Source organism: Astyanax mexicanus, chromosome 7 (genome assembly GCF_023375975.1).
Source record: "Astyanax mexicanus isolate ESR-SI-001 chromosome 7, AstMex3_surface, whole genome shotgun sequence".
Classification (NCBI taxonomy): Eukaryota; Metazoa; Chordata; class Actinopteri; order Characiformes; family Acestrorhamphidae; genus Astyanax; species Astyanax mexicanus.
The window spans coordinates 27,823,311-27,841,770 of record NC_064414.1 but is presented as its reverse complement, the minus strand read 5'-3'; the positions used below and the strand labels follow the sequence as shown (position 1 = coordinate 27,841,770).

The 18,460-nt window shown below is 37.6% G+C and overlaps 1 protein-coding gene across 2 annotated transcripts; it reads left to right on the top strand.

Moving 5' to 3' along the window:
- The first annotated feature begins 1,357 nt into the window (after positions 1 to 1,357).
- Positions 1,358 to 17,679, top strand: cpxm1a (carboxypeptidase X (M14 family), member 1a). 2 transcript variants are annotated; one of them, XM_022684903.2, is made up of 13 exons: positions 1,358 to 1,639; positions 5,135 to 5,244; positions 6,913 to 7,052; positions 7,231 to 7,315; positions 7,865 to 8,015; positions 8,117 to 8,205; positions 8,964 to 9,087; positions 10,480 to 10,676; positions 11,250 to 11,429; positions 13,491 to 13,785; positions 15,543 to 15,682; positions 15,780 to 15,882; positions 16,930 to 17,679. In XM_022684903.2, exons 1-13 carry the CDS (start codon positions 1,399 to 1,401, stop codon positions 17,250 to 17,252), a joined length of 2,178 nt encoding a protein of 725 aa, XP_022540624.2. In that variant the 5' UTR covers positions 1,358 to 1,398; the 3' UTR covers positions 17,253 to 17,679. The 2 variants fall into 2 exon arrangements, with proteins under 2 accessions (XP_022540624.2, XP_022540625.2); XM_022684904.2 differs by lacking the exon at positions 1,358 to 1,639 and adding an exon at positions 1,701 to 1,720.
- Positions 17,680 to 18,460: the final 781 nt, after the last annotated feature.

Below are 18,460 nucleotides of genomic sequence, written 5' to 3'. Positions count from 1 at the left end.
CAGTCTGACAGCCCGCCGCTGTTCAGAGAGGAGCCCTGGCGCCCTGCCAAAGTTACTCTTGCCTGAGTTGAAGGTAGCTGGTATTTACTGCAGCTACACATTAAGCTCTTTATACTGTTTCATGACGTTTTAAATTAAATAGATTTTTATGCGTGCGTGTGTATATATATTCCATCACCTTCATTTTCGTATTTCACCTGTTTAAGAAATTCCACCATTTTTTGTTTCCACCTATTTGTAAAATCCTCACCCATTTTTTTTTTCACACCCACATTTTATAGGAATCTCCACTCCATTTCCGAAATTCCGCCCGTTTTCGTTTCACACCCGTTTTAAAAATCTAAAATCTAAATCTAAAAACTATTTTAAAAAATAGTGTTTCTGAGTTTTGGCACAGTTTTTACGGGTGAGCGGGACTTAGAGTAGGGCTTAAATATTAAATCTTAAACCTTAAATCTCCATTGGTCAGCTGATTTTGGACTGACGGGTAACCCTCATCTGAGACCGACCACGCCCACCCCGCCAGCCGTAAGCGTTCGTTCAAACCTGTAGTAGTTAACGGGTTCCAGTGCTTAGCAGCAGCAGATACTTTCCCAATTTAAACAAACGTTATGTTTAAGGTTATATTTATTTTCTAAGCAAGTGTTTCACTCCATTAAAAATCTCACGTTAGCGAGGTACTAAATAATCATGCTTAAAGTATGCTAGTTAGCTTAGTCAGTGAGTTAGCTAGGGTTAGCTAAAGTGTCTGCTGCTGTGAACTGGAGCCGTTCGCTCATCCAGGTTTGGAAGAACCCTGGAAGCTGGCGGGGTGGGCGTGGCCTCAGACGAGGGTAAGGGTCAATCTAAAATCAGATGACCAACGGAGGAGCAAAAAGTCTTTAGCAGCAAAATCCACAGAAAATCCACAAAAACACAAAATGAAAGCAACGACTGGCAAAGTCCCAACTGAAATAATTTTCAAGTAACTGCAAAGAATAATAAAGTAACCGAGTATATTCAAAAAAATATATATTTGCTATATTAGTTTCTCTTTTAAATTTGCCACAAACACTTTTTATGTTTGATTCTTAAGATTTTCATTGCAGATTTATTTATTTATTTATTCTTTGTGTAAAACCTTTGGCACAAAATTCACTCCTTAAAATGGTACCCATTTGGTGGAATGGCCCAAAACTGTTACTGAAAGTAAAAGCCTCGAGCTGCGTTTAATTTTACATATGTATATAATGTACGTCTGTATATTAAACATAGCCCTGTTTTAGTCAGGCAGAGGATAACAGGGCTACTACAGGCTTTACGGTAAGTGCAGTATTGGTATTGGGTTACTGGGGCGTTTAAAGAGTTTTTTGACCCCAGAGTAAAGTGGGCTCACTGCAGCAGAGTCAGTCAGTCACTATGATCGGACAGAGCCTGCTCAGCCTGCTGCTGCTCGTGCTGTGGTGCTTTGTGCACGAGTCCACATCTGCAGAGAACGCCACGCTCCAGAGTAACGGGACTGACACTGTGTTTAATAATAACGGGACATTATTAGCTTTTAATAATGAAACGCGGAACGAGACCGGAGCGAAAGAGGCAGCAGAAGATCAGCGGAGGGTTCCTGAGATTCATCCGCAGAAAGAAGAGCCAAGCAAACCCGGCGAGTTCACCAGATCAGTTCAGCATGAGAACTGAAGCTGAGAAATGAAGCTTGTGATTTATATCACATTTAGATAGATAGGTAGATAACTTACATGCATGCAGTAGAGCAACTGTGGTTTGTTATATGTGCTGACTGTCCTGCTAAAACAAACAGAACCAGCTCGAGCTGTTTAGGCTGGTTGATCAGTTAATTACTTTTACCAACATACAGCTCTGGAAAAAAATAAGAGACCACTTTTCTTTCACAGTTTCTTTGATTTTACCAAATTGAAAACCTCTGGAATATAATCAAGAGGAAGATGGGTGATCACAAGCCATCAAACCCAGCAGAACTGCTTCAGTTTTTGCACCAGGAGTGGTATTAAGTTATCCAAAAGCAGTGTGTAAGACTGGTGGAGGAGAACATTTCTATAAACTTGTTTTCTTTGCATTATTTGAGGTCTGAAAGCTCTGCATATTTTTTGTTATTTCAGTCATTTTACAGTTTCTGCAAATAAATCCTCTAAATTACAGTATTTTTATTTGGGATAAATGTTGTCCGTAGTTTATAGAATAAAACAACAATGTTCATTTCACTCAAAAATATACCTATAAAAAGCATGTTTTATGTTTTAGTTGGTTCTACAAGTATGACCAACCTGATCAAGCCAGTAACCAGCATGTCTAGTAAAAGCAGGATGGTTGACCTGCATGAAGAACAAGTTGGTTGACAAGCAAGACCAACTAGGATCAACATGAATAAGCTAATCAATTGCAGCATCCACTCTGCTGGTCAAAAACTGGTGAACCACCAATGCTTGCTTGACAAATCAAGCTGGATTTGTCATCAGGGAGCGCTTTTTTTGAACTTGGCTTATGTCCTGATGGCTTTATTGTAAATTAGTTAAAAAAGATAGGGTTGCTATCAAATACACTAATGTGCTTTTTTGTGACAGATACATAACTTGAATTAATTGATGTGAGTAGGCCTGACAGTATGCCTGATATATCTAGCTGAAATCTCTAGGAATTGGCAGGTAGGCATCGAATAGGATACTCGAATTATTTATATCAAATCTCTGAATCTTTCTGTTTTGTTTATGAGACAAAAATATGTTCCTGGTAATGAATGAGATATACTCACAAGATAAAATAAACATGTCACAGCATTTAAAAAGTTTATTGTGCTTTCCACACTATACAAAGTATTGTATGTTTATGCAGATGTTCTCCAAAAGGTAGAATATTTTGCTGAGTAGTAAATGTGGTCTTTATACTTTGAAACAAAAGTCTGATCAAAACCACACAGCTGGAGGCAGTTGAGATGCACTCCTTTCTTGTAAGTGTTTACAGCTTGTGGGAGCTGTCTTGAATGGATACTTTAGTGAGTTGTGGTTTAAATGAAATGTTTAGCAAGTCGATGAATGAGTTGTTGTCAGGTTGCATATATTTTTTTAAAAGTTCATTTGAACAAGGCCTATTTTAAAATTACTTCAATATATTGATGATGATGTTATCCATTCAGTCGTATCCGACTCTTGGCGATTCTATGGGCTAGTTCTCTCCATGCTGTCCGATCTTGTACGACATCTGTCATCTGACTTAACTTCAGTCCAGTATCAGCTTTGATGGTGTCAAGCCAACGTGTTCTCTGGCGGCCTGATCGTCTTTTGCCGCTGATCAGTCCGAGCATTAGATCTTTCTCTAATGAACTTGATCGTATAACGTGTCCAAAGTACATGAGTCTGAGCCTTGTGATCTTCCCTTCCAGCGACATATCTGGATTGATGCACCTCAGCACTTCCTGGTTTGTCACTCTGGCTGTCCAGGGTATTCGGAGCAGTCTTCGCCAACACCACAGCTCGAATGAGTCGATTTTCCTCCTATCTGCTTTTCTTAAAGTCCAACTTTCGCAGCCATACATGGCTATGGGGAACACGATGGCATAAACCAATCTGCATTTGGTCTTAACGCTAATATCTTTGCATTTCCATACTTTGTTCATGCTCAACATCGCGTTTCTGCCCAAGGTTATTCAACGCTTTATTTCGAGGCTGCAGTCCCCACTTCGATCGATCTGGGATCCAAGGAAGGTGAATTCTTGCACGCACTCGATCTCTTCATTGTCAACCTTTATCTTGACAGCTCCATCCCCAGCTGTTGTCATAATCTTGGTCTTTTTGATGTTCAGGAGGAGGCCGAACTTTGCACTTTCGTCTTTGATCCGTTTTATCAAGTGCCGCAGACCATCCTCAGTTTCTGAGAGAAGGGTCGTGTCGTCAGCGTAACGAAGGTTATTGATGTTCCATCCGCCAATTTTTACTCCAATTTCTGAGTCTTCGAGGTCCAACTTCCGCATGATGATCTCAGCATACAGATTGAATAGGAAAGGGGACAAAATGCAGCCTTGTCTCACACCTTTACCTATTTTGAACCAATTGGTATCACCATATGCTGTGCGGACTGTGGCCTCTTGGTCATCGTAAAGCGATTTTATCAATTTGATCAGATGATCTGGCACCCCAAGTTCTTGCAGGACTTTCCACAACTTGTCATGCTCAACGCAATCAAAGGCTTTCTTGTAATCGATGAAACACACGTAAATGTGTTCAATATATTAAGAGCATACAAGCATTTGCAGACATATCCTAAAATGTTAAGAAGTTCGGGTTTAAAACATAAATGCTGAGTATAATATGTTTACACAGCTCTGGAAAAAAATATAGACCACTCCATTTTCTAAATCAGTTTCTCGGATTTTCCTATTTAAAGGTATATGTTTGAGTAAAATTAACATTGTTGTTTTATTCTGTAAACTACAAACAACATTTCTCCTAAATTTCAAATGAAAAAATATTGTCATTTAGAGAATTTATTTGCAGAAAATGAGAAAAGGCTGAAATAACAAAAAAACAAACATGCAGAGCTTTTAGACCTCAAATAATGAAAAGAAAACAACTTTATATTTATGAATTTTTAAGAGTTCAGAAATCAGTATTTGGTGGAATAAACCATGGTTTTAAATCACAGTTTTCATGCACATTTCATGCATGTTCTCCTCCACCAGTCTTATACACTGCTTTTGGATAACTTTATGCCACTCCTGGTGCAAAAAGTCAAGCAGTTCAGCTTGGTTTGATGGCTTGTGATAATCCATCTTCCTCTTGATTATATTCCAGAGGTTTTCAATTTGGTAAAATCAAAGAAACATCATTTTAAGTGGTCTCTTTTTTTTCCAGAGCTGTAGAATAGAATAGAACATTTTGCCAGATGTGCTAGTTACTTCAAAACTGCTGGGATGATTCATAATTTATTCAAAACAAAGTCATAAATAATGATTATCCTGCAACAATACCAAATCCTTTATATGGTGTTAGATAAAAAAAAAAATCACAGTTATCTGGCAGTTCCCTGGAAGTACTCCCCTTCTTCCCGTTTATGACTAACTCTTTATTTATTTCTGCCTTGAGCGCTCCATGTCTTTACTTCTCTCCCCTTCCCCCTCCTCCCGCAGACTGTCCACCAGTGGGAATGAAGTCTCTGCGGGTGTCTGATTACCAGCTGCAGGCCTCCACATCCCTGAGTAGTGGGTTAGGCCCTCACAGAGGACGTCTTAACATACAGGTTAGCCAACTTTTGTTTGTATAGGTGTGTGTATGTGTGAGTGAGAGAGAGACCTTAACCTAAAGCACAGAATGCAGATTAGCCTGATGATGTCCAAAGTGTTACTGATTGTTTGCGTTCACAGTGTTTGCCCTGTAATATGTGTATATGTGTATATGCTTTTCAGAAGCAAAGATTTTCATAGTGCCTACAATTGTGGAACAATTTCAGAAAATGTTCCTTAACATAAAATAACAAAGACTTTAAATATCCCACCATCTAAAGTAAATAAAACCAACAAAAGATTCAGAAAACATGTAGGAATATGTACTGACGGTCAGTACTGAATGCTGGTGATCTTCAGGTCCTCAAGTGGCTGAAAAATTACTGCATGAGCTCAGAAAAACTTCCAGAAATCATTGTATCATTCATACAAGAAGCCATATGCCAACACAACCCATCTGTCTTCTCTGGGCTAAAGATTTTTTAAAAATGTATTATTTTGATTTATCTGACCACATAATAGTTTTCCATTTTGCCTCATTTCAGTTCATTTCATATGTGTTACATGTAGGCATCTCAGGGCCTTATCCAATGCCTTTTCCATGATAGTAATATAATTACACTATAATTACTTACTGATCTGGGTGATGTATTGAACTGCTAAATAATGTATTTCGCAGACATCCAGTTTCTCACTGTGGTTTAGACAAGCTTATCCTTTAAATATTACTTAAGAGAGCAAATATTATATGACCTCACAATATATTTTTTTTACATTTGTATCTATTCCAGCAGTCTTTGACACTCTAAAAATCTGCATTTAAATCTTACTAAGTGGTATAGAGCATGTATGTTTAGTCAGTTAGTGTGTTTTGATTGCCTGTAATTACTGCTAAACCAGTGAGAACGAAATACAGATTAAAATGATTGTACATAAATAAATAATAAAATGAATAAACTAACAGGAACAATGAATAAAGAACTGGAATTTGGTGTATATCAGCATTATTCTCTTTTTGCAATATTTCAACATATCATTTATTGCCTTAAAGCAAACGAATGGATCTTTACGACTGATGTGGTCATTCTGATGCCTGTCTGAGATTGTTTTTATCTCTTATTAAGACGAATACAAACAGCTCTGGAAAAAATGAAGAGACCACTTCAGTTTCTGAATCAGTTTCTCTGATTTTACCATTTAAAGGTATATGTTTGAGTAAAATTAACATTGTTGTTTTATTCTATTAATTACAGACAACATTTCTCCCAAATCCCAAATACAAATACTGTAATTTAAAGCATTTATTTGCAAAAAATTAGAAATGGCTGGAATAACAAAAACGATGCAGAGCTTTATACCTCAAATAATGCAAAGAAAACAAGTTCAGAAATCGATATTTGGTAAAATAATTCTGTTTTTTTTTTTAAATCTCAGTTTTCATGCATATTGGCACGTTCTCCTCCATCAGTCTTACACACTGCTTTTAGATAACTTTATGCCACTCCTGATGCACAAATTCAAGCAGTTCAGCTTGTTTTGAAGACTGTGATCATCCATCTTCCTCTTGATTATATTCCAGATGTTTTCAATTAGGTAAAATCAAAGAAACTCATCACTTTAGAGGTCTATATGTGTGCTCAGTAAAGTCCGGAAGATAGAGATGATAGATCTTTGTGTGTGATTAGTCAGGTATAGAGGATGGAGATGAGTATGATGGAGCCTGGTGTGCTGGGGTGAAGGATCAACAGCAATGGCTGCAGCTGGATGCTCTCAGGCCTACACTTTTCACTGGGGTCATTCTACAGGGCAGGAACTCCATCTGGAGGTCAGCATTGGTGTTTCATTCAGAACTCAATATTTCAATGAAAAATGACAGATGCTCACCTTTTCAGATTCACACTTTTACCACTGTAGTTGACACTCAATGAAGAACGTCAGTAAAATAAAGTACCTGTATTTAGTTATTTGTTTGCTCTACATGTTGTTTTTGTCTGTATGTGTAGCTGGAACTGGGTTACTAAATATAAGGTGCAGTTCAGTAACGACACGCAGACTTGGAGCCCCGCCATGAATGGATCACAAGAAGCGGTAAGTAAGACATTTTACCAGCTTAAACATCTGGAAAGGCACAGTCAATATTAAAAATGATATCAAGGTTTTATAACAGCTTATGCTCACATCCAGACTATGTCTCTTTCAGGGAGACCTTGTATATGTCAGTAAGACAAAGCTAAACCACATGCAGCTCCCATTATAACAGCATGGCTTTACAGAATAAGAAGACAAGGTTCTCCACAGTGTTAGACTTGGTCATGTTCCATCTTTTTTATTAGATGTGCTTCTGCATCAAGTTCTAATTGAGTTAAGCTGTATTGTTTTTTATGAAATGGTAAAATGTTTCACCTTCAATTTTTTTAGTGTTTTATATTCTGTTGTGAATATCAAGTCGGATCTATGAGATTTGCAAATCATTGAGTATTCTGTTTGTATTTACATTTTACACAGCGTCCAAGCTTTTTTGGAATTGTATTTGTATTTTTGATTCTTTGTATTACAAAGTCAAATAATATTAAGCACATCAAAAATTAAATATGAGCTTGAATGTGTGGTACATGAAGTCTGACTGTCTCTGTATAGGTATTTGTGGGGAATCAGGACATAGAGACCCCTGTACTGGCTCTGTTCCCGGAGCCCACAGTGGCCCAGTTTATCCGAATCAACCCACAGAGCTGGTTCATCAATGGAACAATCTGCCTTAGGGCTGAAATCCTGGGCTGCCCCATGCCAGGTACCGTATTATACCTCTACAACATCAACATAAGGAACCAATATTATCAATATTAATATGAAGATTTATACATGCTAACACTTCCTCTGTTGTGCACATAGATCCCTACAACCTGTACCCCATGGAGCCTGAAAGGACTTCTACAGACAAATTAGATTTCAGACACCATAATTACAATGCGATGAGAAAGGTAGGAGCATTTTAACCCATTTTAAGACATTCTGATTTATGTACATTTTTATTATTTGGGCAATTAACGTTACTGTTTTTTTTCCCCCTGCAATACAAGGCGAACTTAAAATCCTTAAATTTTTCCAAAAATCATCAGTGCATTTTATAAACCGGTGCGCTTTATGTATGCGTTTTACCAGTCAGGTTTAAGGAGCAGTAAAGTCACTCTGCTGAAGTACAGCGTTATACAGAAGTTTCAGTTTAATTTCTCCAGCAGTATTAGCATTAGCCACTAACCACGATATGCATTATCTTATTGGTCGTCCAGAGGTGAGTATTATCGGACTGTAGCCTGCTGCTAACCCCGACTAGCACAGTTAGAGCAGCATTAGCATTACCGCTAGCAGTTAGCCGCTAATGCAAATGCTCCAGCTTTAGTGGAAATTTAAGCTAACCGTAAATAAAAAGAAGTGCTTAAATTACCCAAGTAAACAGTTTTCAGGAAATAAATGTGTAGATTTACAGCCAGTGCGCGTTTGACCTGTCTGAATTTTTTGTTTTGTTTGCTTAACTTAACTTGCCACTAGGTGGCAAGACCTGCTGAATTAAAGGGAAAACATTGCAACACCATAAAATGCGCCTTATAATCTGATGTGCCTTGTGTATGAAAATAGACCAGAAAATAGATGTTTATTGTATTGCGCCTTATAGTGCGATAAATGCGGTAAGTATCAAAACTATATATTCTCAAACAATGACCTATTGTTTACTGTGTAGTTGCTGAAGGAAGTAAACGACAAGTGCCCTAATATCACCCGTATCTACACTATTGGAAAAAGCTACACTGGACTTAAACTGTATGTCATGGAGATTTCCGATAACCCTGGAAAACATGAACTGGGTAAGTTTATGAGTGTAACAATATTTAATAAGAGTAATAGAGAACTATAGGAAGAACATACAGTACCAGTCAAACATTTGAACACATTCTTATTCAATGTTATTTCCTACTATGTTTAAATAATCTCAAAAAGAGCTGATGAGTATTGCTGTGTTTTACAATAAAATTTAAGAAAATTTTATTAGGCTATGTTGTTATGTTTGGCAACCAAAGACTATTGTTTAAGAACTGCTTTACTCTACAGAAGACATGTTTGTGTTTAATGTGCTATGTTTAATATAAAATTGTTTAACTATTTAGTATTCAGTATTCAAAATTCTGTTTATATAGTGGCTGTCAAAACAACAAGTTATCTTAAATTAATGAATCACAAAAAATAATGTGTACAAAAAAAAAATTATGCTGAATAATCACCTCTCTTGGTGCACTTTGACCCAATGCTACAGTTTCAGTCACTATAAAATGATAGGTTAGCATTGCCAGTTAGCCATAAGCCACCCTCCCTTTTATGTTTATTAATAAAAGGCATATTAGTTAAAAGAATCATTTTAGTTGGACTATTTTAGCCATTTTTTAATTTTATTTGGACTATTTTATTTAATTTTGGACTTTACTAAGTAAATATTAAATCAAAACATGGTCAAATATTTAAATTCTGTTATTTGCATCTCATTTTTAAGCATTTAATCAGTATATTATATTATTACAGAGCAACATATTTCAGCTATGAATCTAAAAAAAAATATATATATAGAGCTAGAGCTCTAAGAGATTAGATAAGAGATCAGTATTCACAGCATCTGTTACTGACTGATGTTCATTACACAGAGCTTTTAAATCAATGCCAGTTGTTAATTTGCTCCTCAAGTAAAATTTAATAGAGGTGTACAGTTTTAAATACTTTCTTAGCAAAAAATCCTGAATTATTTTTATTAGGTTTTATCACTAGACAGTGCTAGTTTATATTATTTGCTGAGCTGTGAATTTTGATCTGAATTGATGTTTATCTCTGCTGTGCTAAAATGGGGCCCCGTGGCAAATATGCAGCTGTTTCAAAATCCTCTAACAGACCACACATGCTTCTCCTGGTATCCAGGCGCCGTGCCGATAATGTTTATGCTAGAAAGATTTCAATCACCCCTGTGTGACACACTTTTGTCACCATGTGTTTTTTATTATTAATACAACTGAAGTTGACTTGTACATATGGGTCCAGGAGCGAAGAACGACACAGTGAATTTAAATGCTCAGAAATCTTTTTCTGCTTTTACTGATTTTTTGCTGAAAGGCAAATCAGGCCTTTCCAGGTAGGAAAAATGTAGTACAAAGAGAGTACAAAGAATTTAGATCTAATCTGAAACTGTTGATCCAGCAGCTGTTTATTGTGGATAGGTGAGCCAGAGTTCCGTTACGTCGCCGGGATGCATGGAAATGAGGTTTTGGGTCGGGAGCTGCTGCTGAATCTTATGCAATACGTCTGCCACGAGTACAGACGAGGCAACCAGCGAATAGTTCGGCTGGTGAAAAACACACGCATCCACCTCTTACCATCTATGAACCCTGATGGCTATGAGACAGCATATGAGAAGGTAAGAAGAAGAAAAAAACTCAAGCATTGTTTGTGTTGCACACATAGGAATTTGACCTCCATCATTAACAGGTCTGAGCAGTGGACACACAGACTAGGAAAGAGGTGTCCAATCTGGATTGGACCAAAACACCCAAGGGCCAGGCTTCCTTTCTAAAAAAAAAATAGGATTCATAAGGAATTCAAAACATTGATATTCAAGTTCATATTCATAAAGTTTTAAGTATTCAGAAATCAATATTTGGTGGAATAACCCTGGTTTTTAATCATAGTTTTCATGCATCTTGGCATGTTCTTGGCATGTCTTACACACTGCTTTTGGATAACTTTATGCCACTCCTGGTTCAAAAATCCAAGTAGTTCAGCTTGTTTTTTGATGGCTGTGTTCAACCATCTTCCTCTTGATTATATTCCAGAGGTTTTAAGTTTGGTAAAATCAAAGAAACTCACCATTTTTAAGTGGTTTCTTATTTTTCTCTAGAGCTGTAGATATACAGTCTTGTTACCTAACCCTTTGCTTGCATTATTACATTTTGATGGTGTATGTGGATGTGTGTGTCTGTGTGTGTGTCAGGGTTCCGAGCTTGCTGGCTGGGCTTTGGGTCGCTACAGCTTTGAGAACATCGACATGAACCATAACTTCCCTGACCTTAACAACATCATGTGGGATGCTCAGGACCTGGCAACAGACAAGAAGAAAGTCAGCAACCACTACATTCCCATGCCAGAGTACTACACCACCACTGATGCAACCGTATGTAAAACAAGTTCTGCATAATTTCTGAGTAAAGTATCAACAGTTTAACAATTAAATGTATGCACTTTATAGCTGTATGATCTTGACCTTTCCTAATAGTCATTAGTTTACTGTTTATCAAAATTCTACACCACACTGTTTTATCCTAAATGATAGTTCTGCAAACAGTGAGCCTCACACTTACTACTCATCCTAAATACGTTAAATAATTTACAGAGGAATTTGAATCTCATGCAAAAGGTGATATACAGCTCTGCAAAAAATTAGGAAACTTTTTACAGTCTTACACACTGCTTTTGAATGACTTTATGCCACTCCTGGTGCAAAAATTCAAGCTGTTCAGCTTTGTTTGATGGCTTGTGATCATCCATCTTCCTCTTGAATATATTCTAAAGGTTTTAAATTTGGTGAAATCAAAGACACTCAACATTTTTTCCTCTTATTTTTCTTCTGAGCTGTATATAACCATATTGTATACTGAGAGACTTGTAATATGCTTATAGTGTGCATGTTGCTGTGTTAAAAGTAATTTAACAAAGTAATATTGTGAAATATCCTAGTTTATCATGATTGTTACGCTCATCCAGTTGATTCATTTCCAAAGCCTTCATAATATCTTATGACAAAATAATCAAAAATCGCAGCGGATACTGTGCTTTTTTTGTTGAATTGTAGTGGAGGAATGCATCTGATCTGACTGATCTGCTAAACAACAGAGAATTAAATCAATAAAAAAAAATTTGCTGAAACTTTCAGCACACGCACACACACACAGGGTAACCAGGGTCTGGCAGATCTTTAAAGAATGCGAGCACTTCCTCTGAGCTGAACGCCCCTGTGCTGGGGCCTTCCACAAAAAATAACAAACAAAGAAAATAATACTCAGTTTGGAGTCAATTACTCTCTCTTTCTCTCTCTCTCTCTCTCTCTTTCTCCATCTCAATCACTCTCTCACACACACACAGATCCTTCTCTTGATGAAAGATGATGAGCTTCTCAGTAGTGTTTTAGTACATTTTGTGGTTTACTGCGGCATGTTGTGTTTAGAGACAGAGTAAATCAGCTAAGATCTAATATTAGCCAGGGTGACTTAAGCTGCGCCAATTATTCATGGTTTGGTATTTCCAAAGATTTACTTACACAGAGCCTCACTGCACTATTAACACATTAAGCTTCCCCCTTCTTCTCTCTTTGTCTTCACTTGGCTGGCTGTTGCAGCTTTATCTGTCATGATAACTATTTTTGGATGATATATTGTCCCAGAAAAATTGTGATTAACAAATTATTAGTCAATTTGTTACCATTTCTGCAATGAGAAATGAAAATAGAACAATAAACAATTACACTCGTTTAAAGTTTCACAATATTTCATGGTATTTTTGCAATAACACTCTTGGCGATATGACAAAACACTGAATTATTATTGCAGCAAAAAAAAAAATCAAAAATAAACTACTGCAACAAAATAAAAATGTAATTTTATTATTGCATATGATATGGCACAACCCTAACTGAGATATTTAGAAAAAACAAGAATTTTATCAGATTTGTAACAGAAGTCAATAATCCAGAATGTCATGATACTATTAATGCACTCCATATATCCAATATATCCAGGACTGAAATAAAAAATAATACTTAACAAATTAAATCTGTCTCTAGTAGATATATGGGAAATGAGAACAGTGTGAATTTTTCTTTTGCTAAAAACAGCGAAAAAGTAGTACCCTTATCTGATGTGATGTGATGTGATGTGATGGGTATAATAGCCTTCACCATATTCAAAAAAGTTTGCGATATTATTGTGTATGATACGATATGGCACACCCCTACTCCTCACTAAGTAAACACATGAGTAAAATACTGAGGTCAGCAAAAAATCAGAGCATGTCCATATTTTGTAGATCATGTTCATATAGTACGATATATGATATTGAACGGAATAATGTAATTATTGCAACAGACCACCCTTCAGAAAATGGGAAACTAATGTAATGAATAAAAAAAATAAATGGTCTTAACATGATGAATTTTATTTTCTCTTTGTGTGTGTAAAAGGTTGCTCCAGAGACCCGAGCCGTAATAAACTGGATGCAGGATATTCCATTCGTGCTGAGCGCTAATCTCCATGGAGGAGAGCTGGTGGTAACTTACCCGTTCGACTGCACACGAGACTGGATCCCTCGCCAGGACACGCCTACTCCTGATAACGACTTCTTTCGTTGGTTAGCAGCGGTTTACGCTTCCACCAATCTGGTCATGGCAAACCCTGATCGCAGAATCTGCCATTATGAAGACTTTCAGCAGCACAACAACATCATTAATGGAGGGGACTGGCACACTGTCCCTGGAAGTGAGAAAACACACACTCACACACACACACACAACAGAGTTACAATGGAGTCAAACCTTTGGTTTCTATTGTGTTTTGCCACAGCTGTGACATATATAAATTTCTTCTCTACTAGTGGTTGTGGTAAATTATCTAGTAAAGGATAGCTAGCCTTAGCTGAATCAAAGTGTTGACCTTTTTTAGGAGAAAACTAGCCAGCACTGCATCGGCCTTGTAGTCCTTCTGGGTTCTTAGCTCTTTGCGTATATAAAATGCAATGGCAGTATTTACTTGAATTATATTCTCTGGTCTTTGGTGATGGAGCTTTAAGAAATTTGCCGATGCTCCACTCACAATGAGGAAGTGAAATGCTTGATTTGAGACACCTCCGAAGAAGGGCACATTTACATGCACTTCTGGACAAGCTTAGAGATACTGAACAGTCACTGACAATGAAAGAACATACTAGCTAGGGTGGTAGAGTATTATTGTAATTAGGGTTGCAACGGTATGAGATTTTCACGGTATGATAACCGTCTCGGAAAATACCGCGGTATCACGGTTATCACGGTATCACAGTTTGTTACATATATTATTAAACTGACCCTTAAAGAAATTACAACAAAGGTTTATTGTTCAATTAACTATTTATTGTAGAAACCTGGAACAATAATATAGATAATGTCTCCTTAAAAAAATAAGCTGTACACCATTAGGTAAAGGAAACCAGGTTTTCCCACTACTCTTAAGGGCATTAAGGGTGTTTATATATAAAAATATATATATATATATACACACACACATACACACACACACGTGTCACACATTACAAAAAGTAAAGATCCTGTATTTAAAATATTCAGTACAATTATTTAAGTTTAAATTATTATATCTGATAAACTGAGCCTGGGTCAGTGTCTGATCAACAACTATTGTAAACGTCCATTTTACTGCCGAGTTGGTATATAACCAGATGCTGCAGAAAGAGGGGATTTATTTCTGACATGATCCTCACAATAGAGATTTCTATTTTAAGGCTTTCACACAGAGTCTGGTTTTAACATATGAAAAACAGGCACGTCAGAATTTAAAAATGAACGCATGTAAATGAATGGCGTCTTTGACATCCAGTCCGGCCAGGACCTTTACACGAACACACGTGAATCCATCGTAGCACGCACTTCACGCCTGTACCCACGTGCCCAAATTTCGGATAACTCAGCGCTTTTGGGTTGTGCACGACTACAAAGAGGTTTTATTTAGGTTCAGATTAAAATTATAAACTAAACACATACTTTGCTCTGCAGAGCGGGGTGGTGTTCTCGGAGATGGGAGAACAGGTTTGACGTATGTCCACCTTTAGCTGTGACTTTACGGCCACATTGATTATAAATCGGATAACCATCCTCGGGTGCGTTCGGCGGGTATCCGAAATAGTCCCACACTGCTGATTTTAGTTTAGCCTTTTTTTAGGCGGACGGAGATTTGTTTAGTCTGATGCACGTTCTGCCGTTCTCACCGCTGTGTGCTGAGGAGCTGAAGCGGAGCAGAGTTGCGCATGCGCGGGTGAGTTTCTCCGCTGGCTTGCCTTTTACCGGTAATAAGCAAACACACATTATTTGCTTAAACACACATTATTACCGCTGCAACCCTAATTGTAATAATGAGCAATGCTCTGCCCCCTTTACCAAAGTTACATCGTGCAGTTAGCATCATATTATTTAAAGGTTAAAATGCTACATGTTGTTGCTTTAATGAAACATCTCTTGTTCCCATAGGTATGAATGACTTCAGCTACTTACACACAAACTGTTTCGAGGTGACTGTAGAGTTATCATGTGATAAGTTCCCTCATGCCAGTGAGCTTCCTGTTGAGTGGGAGAGTAACAAGGAGTCTCTTCTGCTCTACATGGAACAGGTCAGTGCGATTCGGTTCTGTAACTCAACGTTTCTGCCTGCTGTGTGTTGTATAGCCTTATGCACTGATCCACTACTAACCCTTCTGAATCTCACAGGTGCACAGGGGTATTAAAGGTGTGATCAGGGATAAAGACACCAAAGAAGGCATCGCTAATGCTGTTGTTAAAATAGTGGGCTTGGACCATGACATCAGATCAGGTATGTAACTGTATGTTAGAACAATGCAGTTCTTGCATTGTATTAGGGCTGCACGATATATTGTTTAAGCCTCGTCATCATGATGCACAATAATCACATCACAGGACGTGCGATGTCACTTAAGGCAATTAAGTCAAACACGTCATGTTGCAACATTTTGATTCAAGTAGATACACAGCGTTCTAAGCCTACCGAAAAGCTGTGCACCTCAGTTCGGCACAGTTTTGCGCAGATATGTTTAGTTATAGCCAAAATCACGCTTGTAAATCACAGGAAAACGCCCTTATTTACCTTGTAAAAGGTTGCCCTTTTAAAGGGACAATTATTGTTGCCTTGGTGTTTTCCTCGGGTTTTGAGTGCTTGGCTGACTCTTATAGCGCTGACTCTCTGGTGCATACGAGTAAAGCAGGGCTGGTGACATCACAGGTCCTGCATTGTTTGATATCACAATATATAATTGTCGAAAGAAAAAAAAACAAGGTAATGTAAAATGTTTCCAATATTGTGCAGATCTACATTGTATGCACTGAGTTTATTAAGAAAAAAAAAAAAAAAAGCCATTATTCACATCACCTTGCCATAACCTCGCTGACCAGTATTTAGCATCACTCACAAGATTATAGTTAACCACTTGTACAGGTGCTGCTGAGGTAACACTTTGTGATTAGTTTACTTACTACTGTCCCATGACTTTTGGCAGTGAAAATCCCCTAGAGAAGCAACAACAATAAAATGGTTTAACCCAGCTGCATGCAGACCAGTGAATGTAAGCGCTGGCATGTTAAATGTTGACTCACAATGCCCATCCATACTAATGGTTGTGAAAATGATCTAGTAAAAGAAAGCTATCTGAAGCTCAGTGCTTACCTGTTTAAGGAAAATTTACATCAATCTTGAAGTCCTTCCGGGTTGTAAGCTGTTTCCAGCTATCAAACACAATGAGTAACAATGGTGATTTAGACCTAATCAGTACACAGATTCTCACAACTATAACAAACATCTAGAAACATTTCTATTAATCCCTGTATGTTTCTTTGTCCCATTTAGCTGTTGATGGTGATTACTGGCGCCTACTGAACCCAGGTGAATATAAAGTGATCGTGTGGGCGGAGGGCTACATGCCCTTTATCCGCCGCTGCACTGTGGGCTCAGATCCTCAGCCCACCATCTGCGACTTCACCCTTACCAAGACACCCCTCGAACGAATCAAGCAGATCCAGGCCAAAGGTGGGAAGCTTCCCCGGGACGAGCAGCTCCGCATCCGGGCTTTACGAATGCGTAAACTCAGGGTCAGCACCAAGATCCTGAACCGCCGCCGCGAGCAGCAACAGCAGCAGCAACAGCGGCGCAGCAAAGCCAGAAGAAAGTGACCGGAACACTCACACTGACCGCACAGAGAAACCAGCCAGGCACTGCTTCCAGAGACAGGATGGAGAGAGGTCTACAGAGAAGTGTGTGATTAAGAGTGACATTTTTAATTTCCATATTTCTTGAGGGACTTTAAACCTAGCCAAAAAAAGATTCTGAAGCTAGTCAAATGTTGCATACTTAGTACTGCATTAGAAACACCACCTAGTCTTCACAGTTAAATTCACCCACATCTGCTCTGCACAAATGGTTGTTCTCTGACCAGCATTTAAACACTGAATGTTTTATTGCTAAAAACTGACTCCTGTTGGAGCTCAGAAAAAATCTGAGGGTGTAGCTGGTTTTCTACACTCTTAACATTTTTGTATCACTAAAATGTATTTTATTTACCACATACTTTAATAATAAATACCACTTTCTTTCAACTAATGATGTGGCTCATGGTGTTGTACTGATTTTTCACTTTTGTAAAAAAAGAAAAAAAAAAAAAAGAAAAAATCCAGCAGATATAGTTGTGATCAGACATATGATTATACTCGTCATGAACAATAATCAAAAGTCACTGCAATATTTAGTTTTTAATATTTTTGGAAACCATGCCTTTTCTAGAATATAAAGCACTCACAACATCCTTTCTTAGAAGAAAACATTTAAAAATGGTTAATGATTTCTGCTTAATCTTTTTAAGGAAGGTCTTTATTTAGTATCACTCACCCATTCAATTTATTTATTCAGTAGTATTAAAGGCTTAATTAACCCCCTGAACCCCCACACAGGACTGCTATGCTGCCAGTCATCCAGTTTTACTGTCTAAAATAACGTGACCACATGGAAAAAGTAAAAGATTTATTGTCAGGGGAGTTTTTCTGCTGGTTTTTTAACCTGAAGCATGTACCAACTAAAAATATTGTACCAACCATCAAGCATGATTGTGGAAAGATCATACTCTTGTGGAATTGGCCAGTGTGCTCATGGCAAGACAAAATATTGCCATGATGTGCATGATGAGTATAAATGTCCAAGCACAGTTGTATGTGTCTCACCAAGAAAAATCAATTTAACATTATTTTTAGTCAACTAACTGACATATGAAGGTCCAATGTTTGCACTACAACTATGTAATTCAATGTAGCTAAAATGCAAATGATTTTTGGAGATTGGAGCATCATAGTAGTGTCATAGTTAAACATAATGCAAATTGAGGTAGATA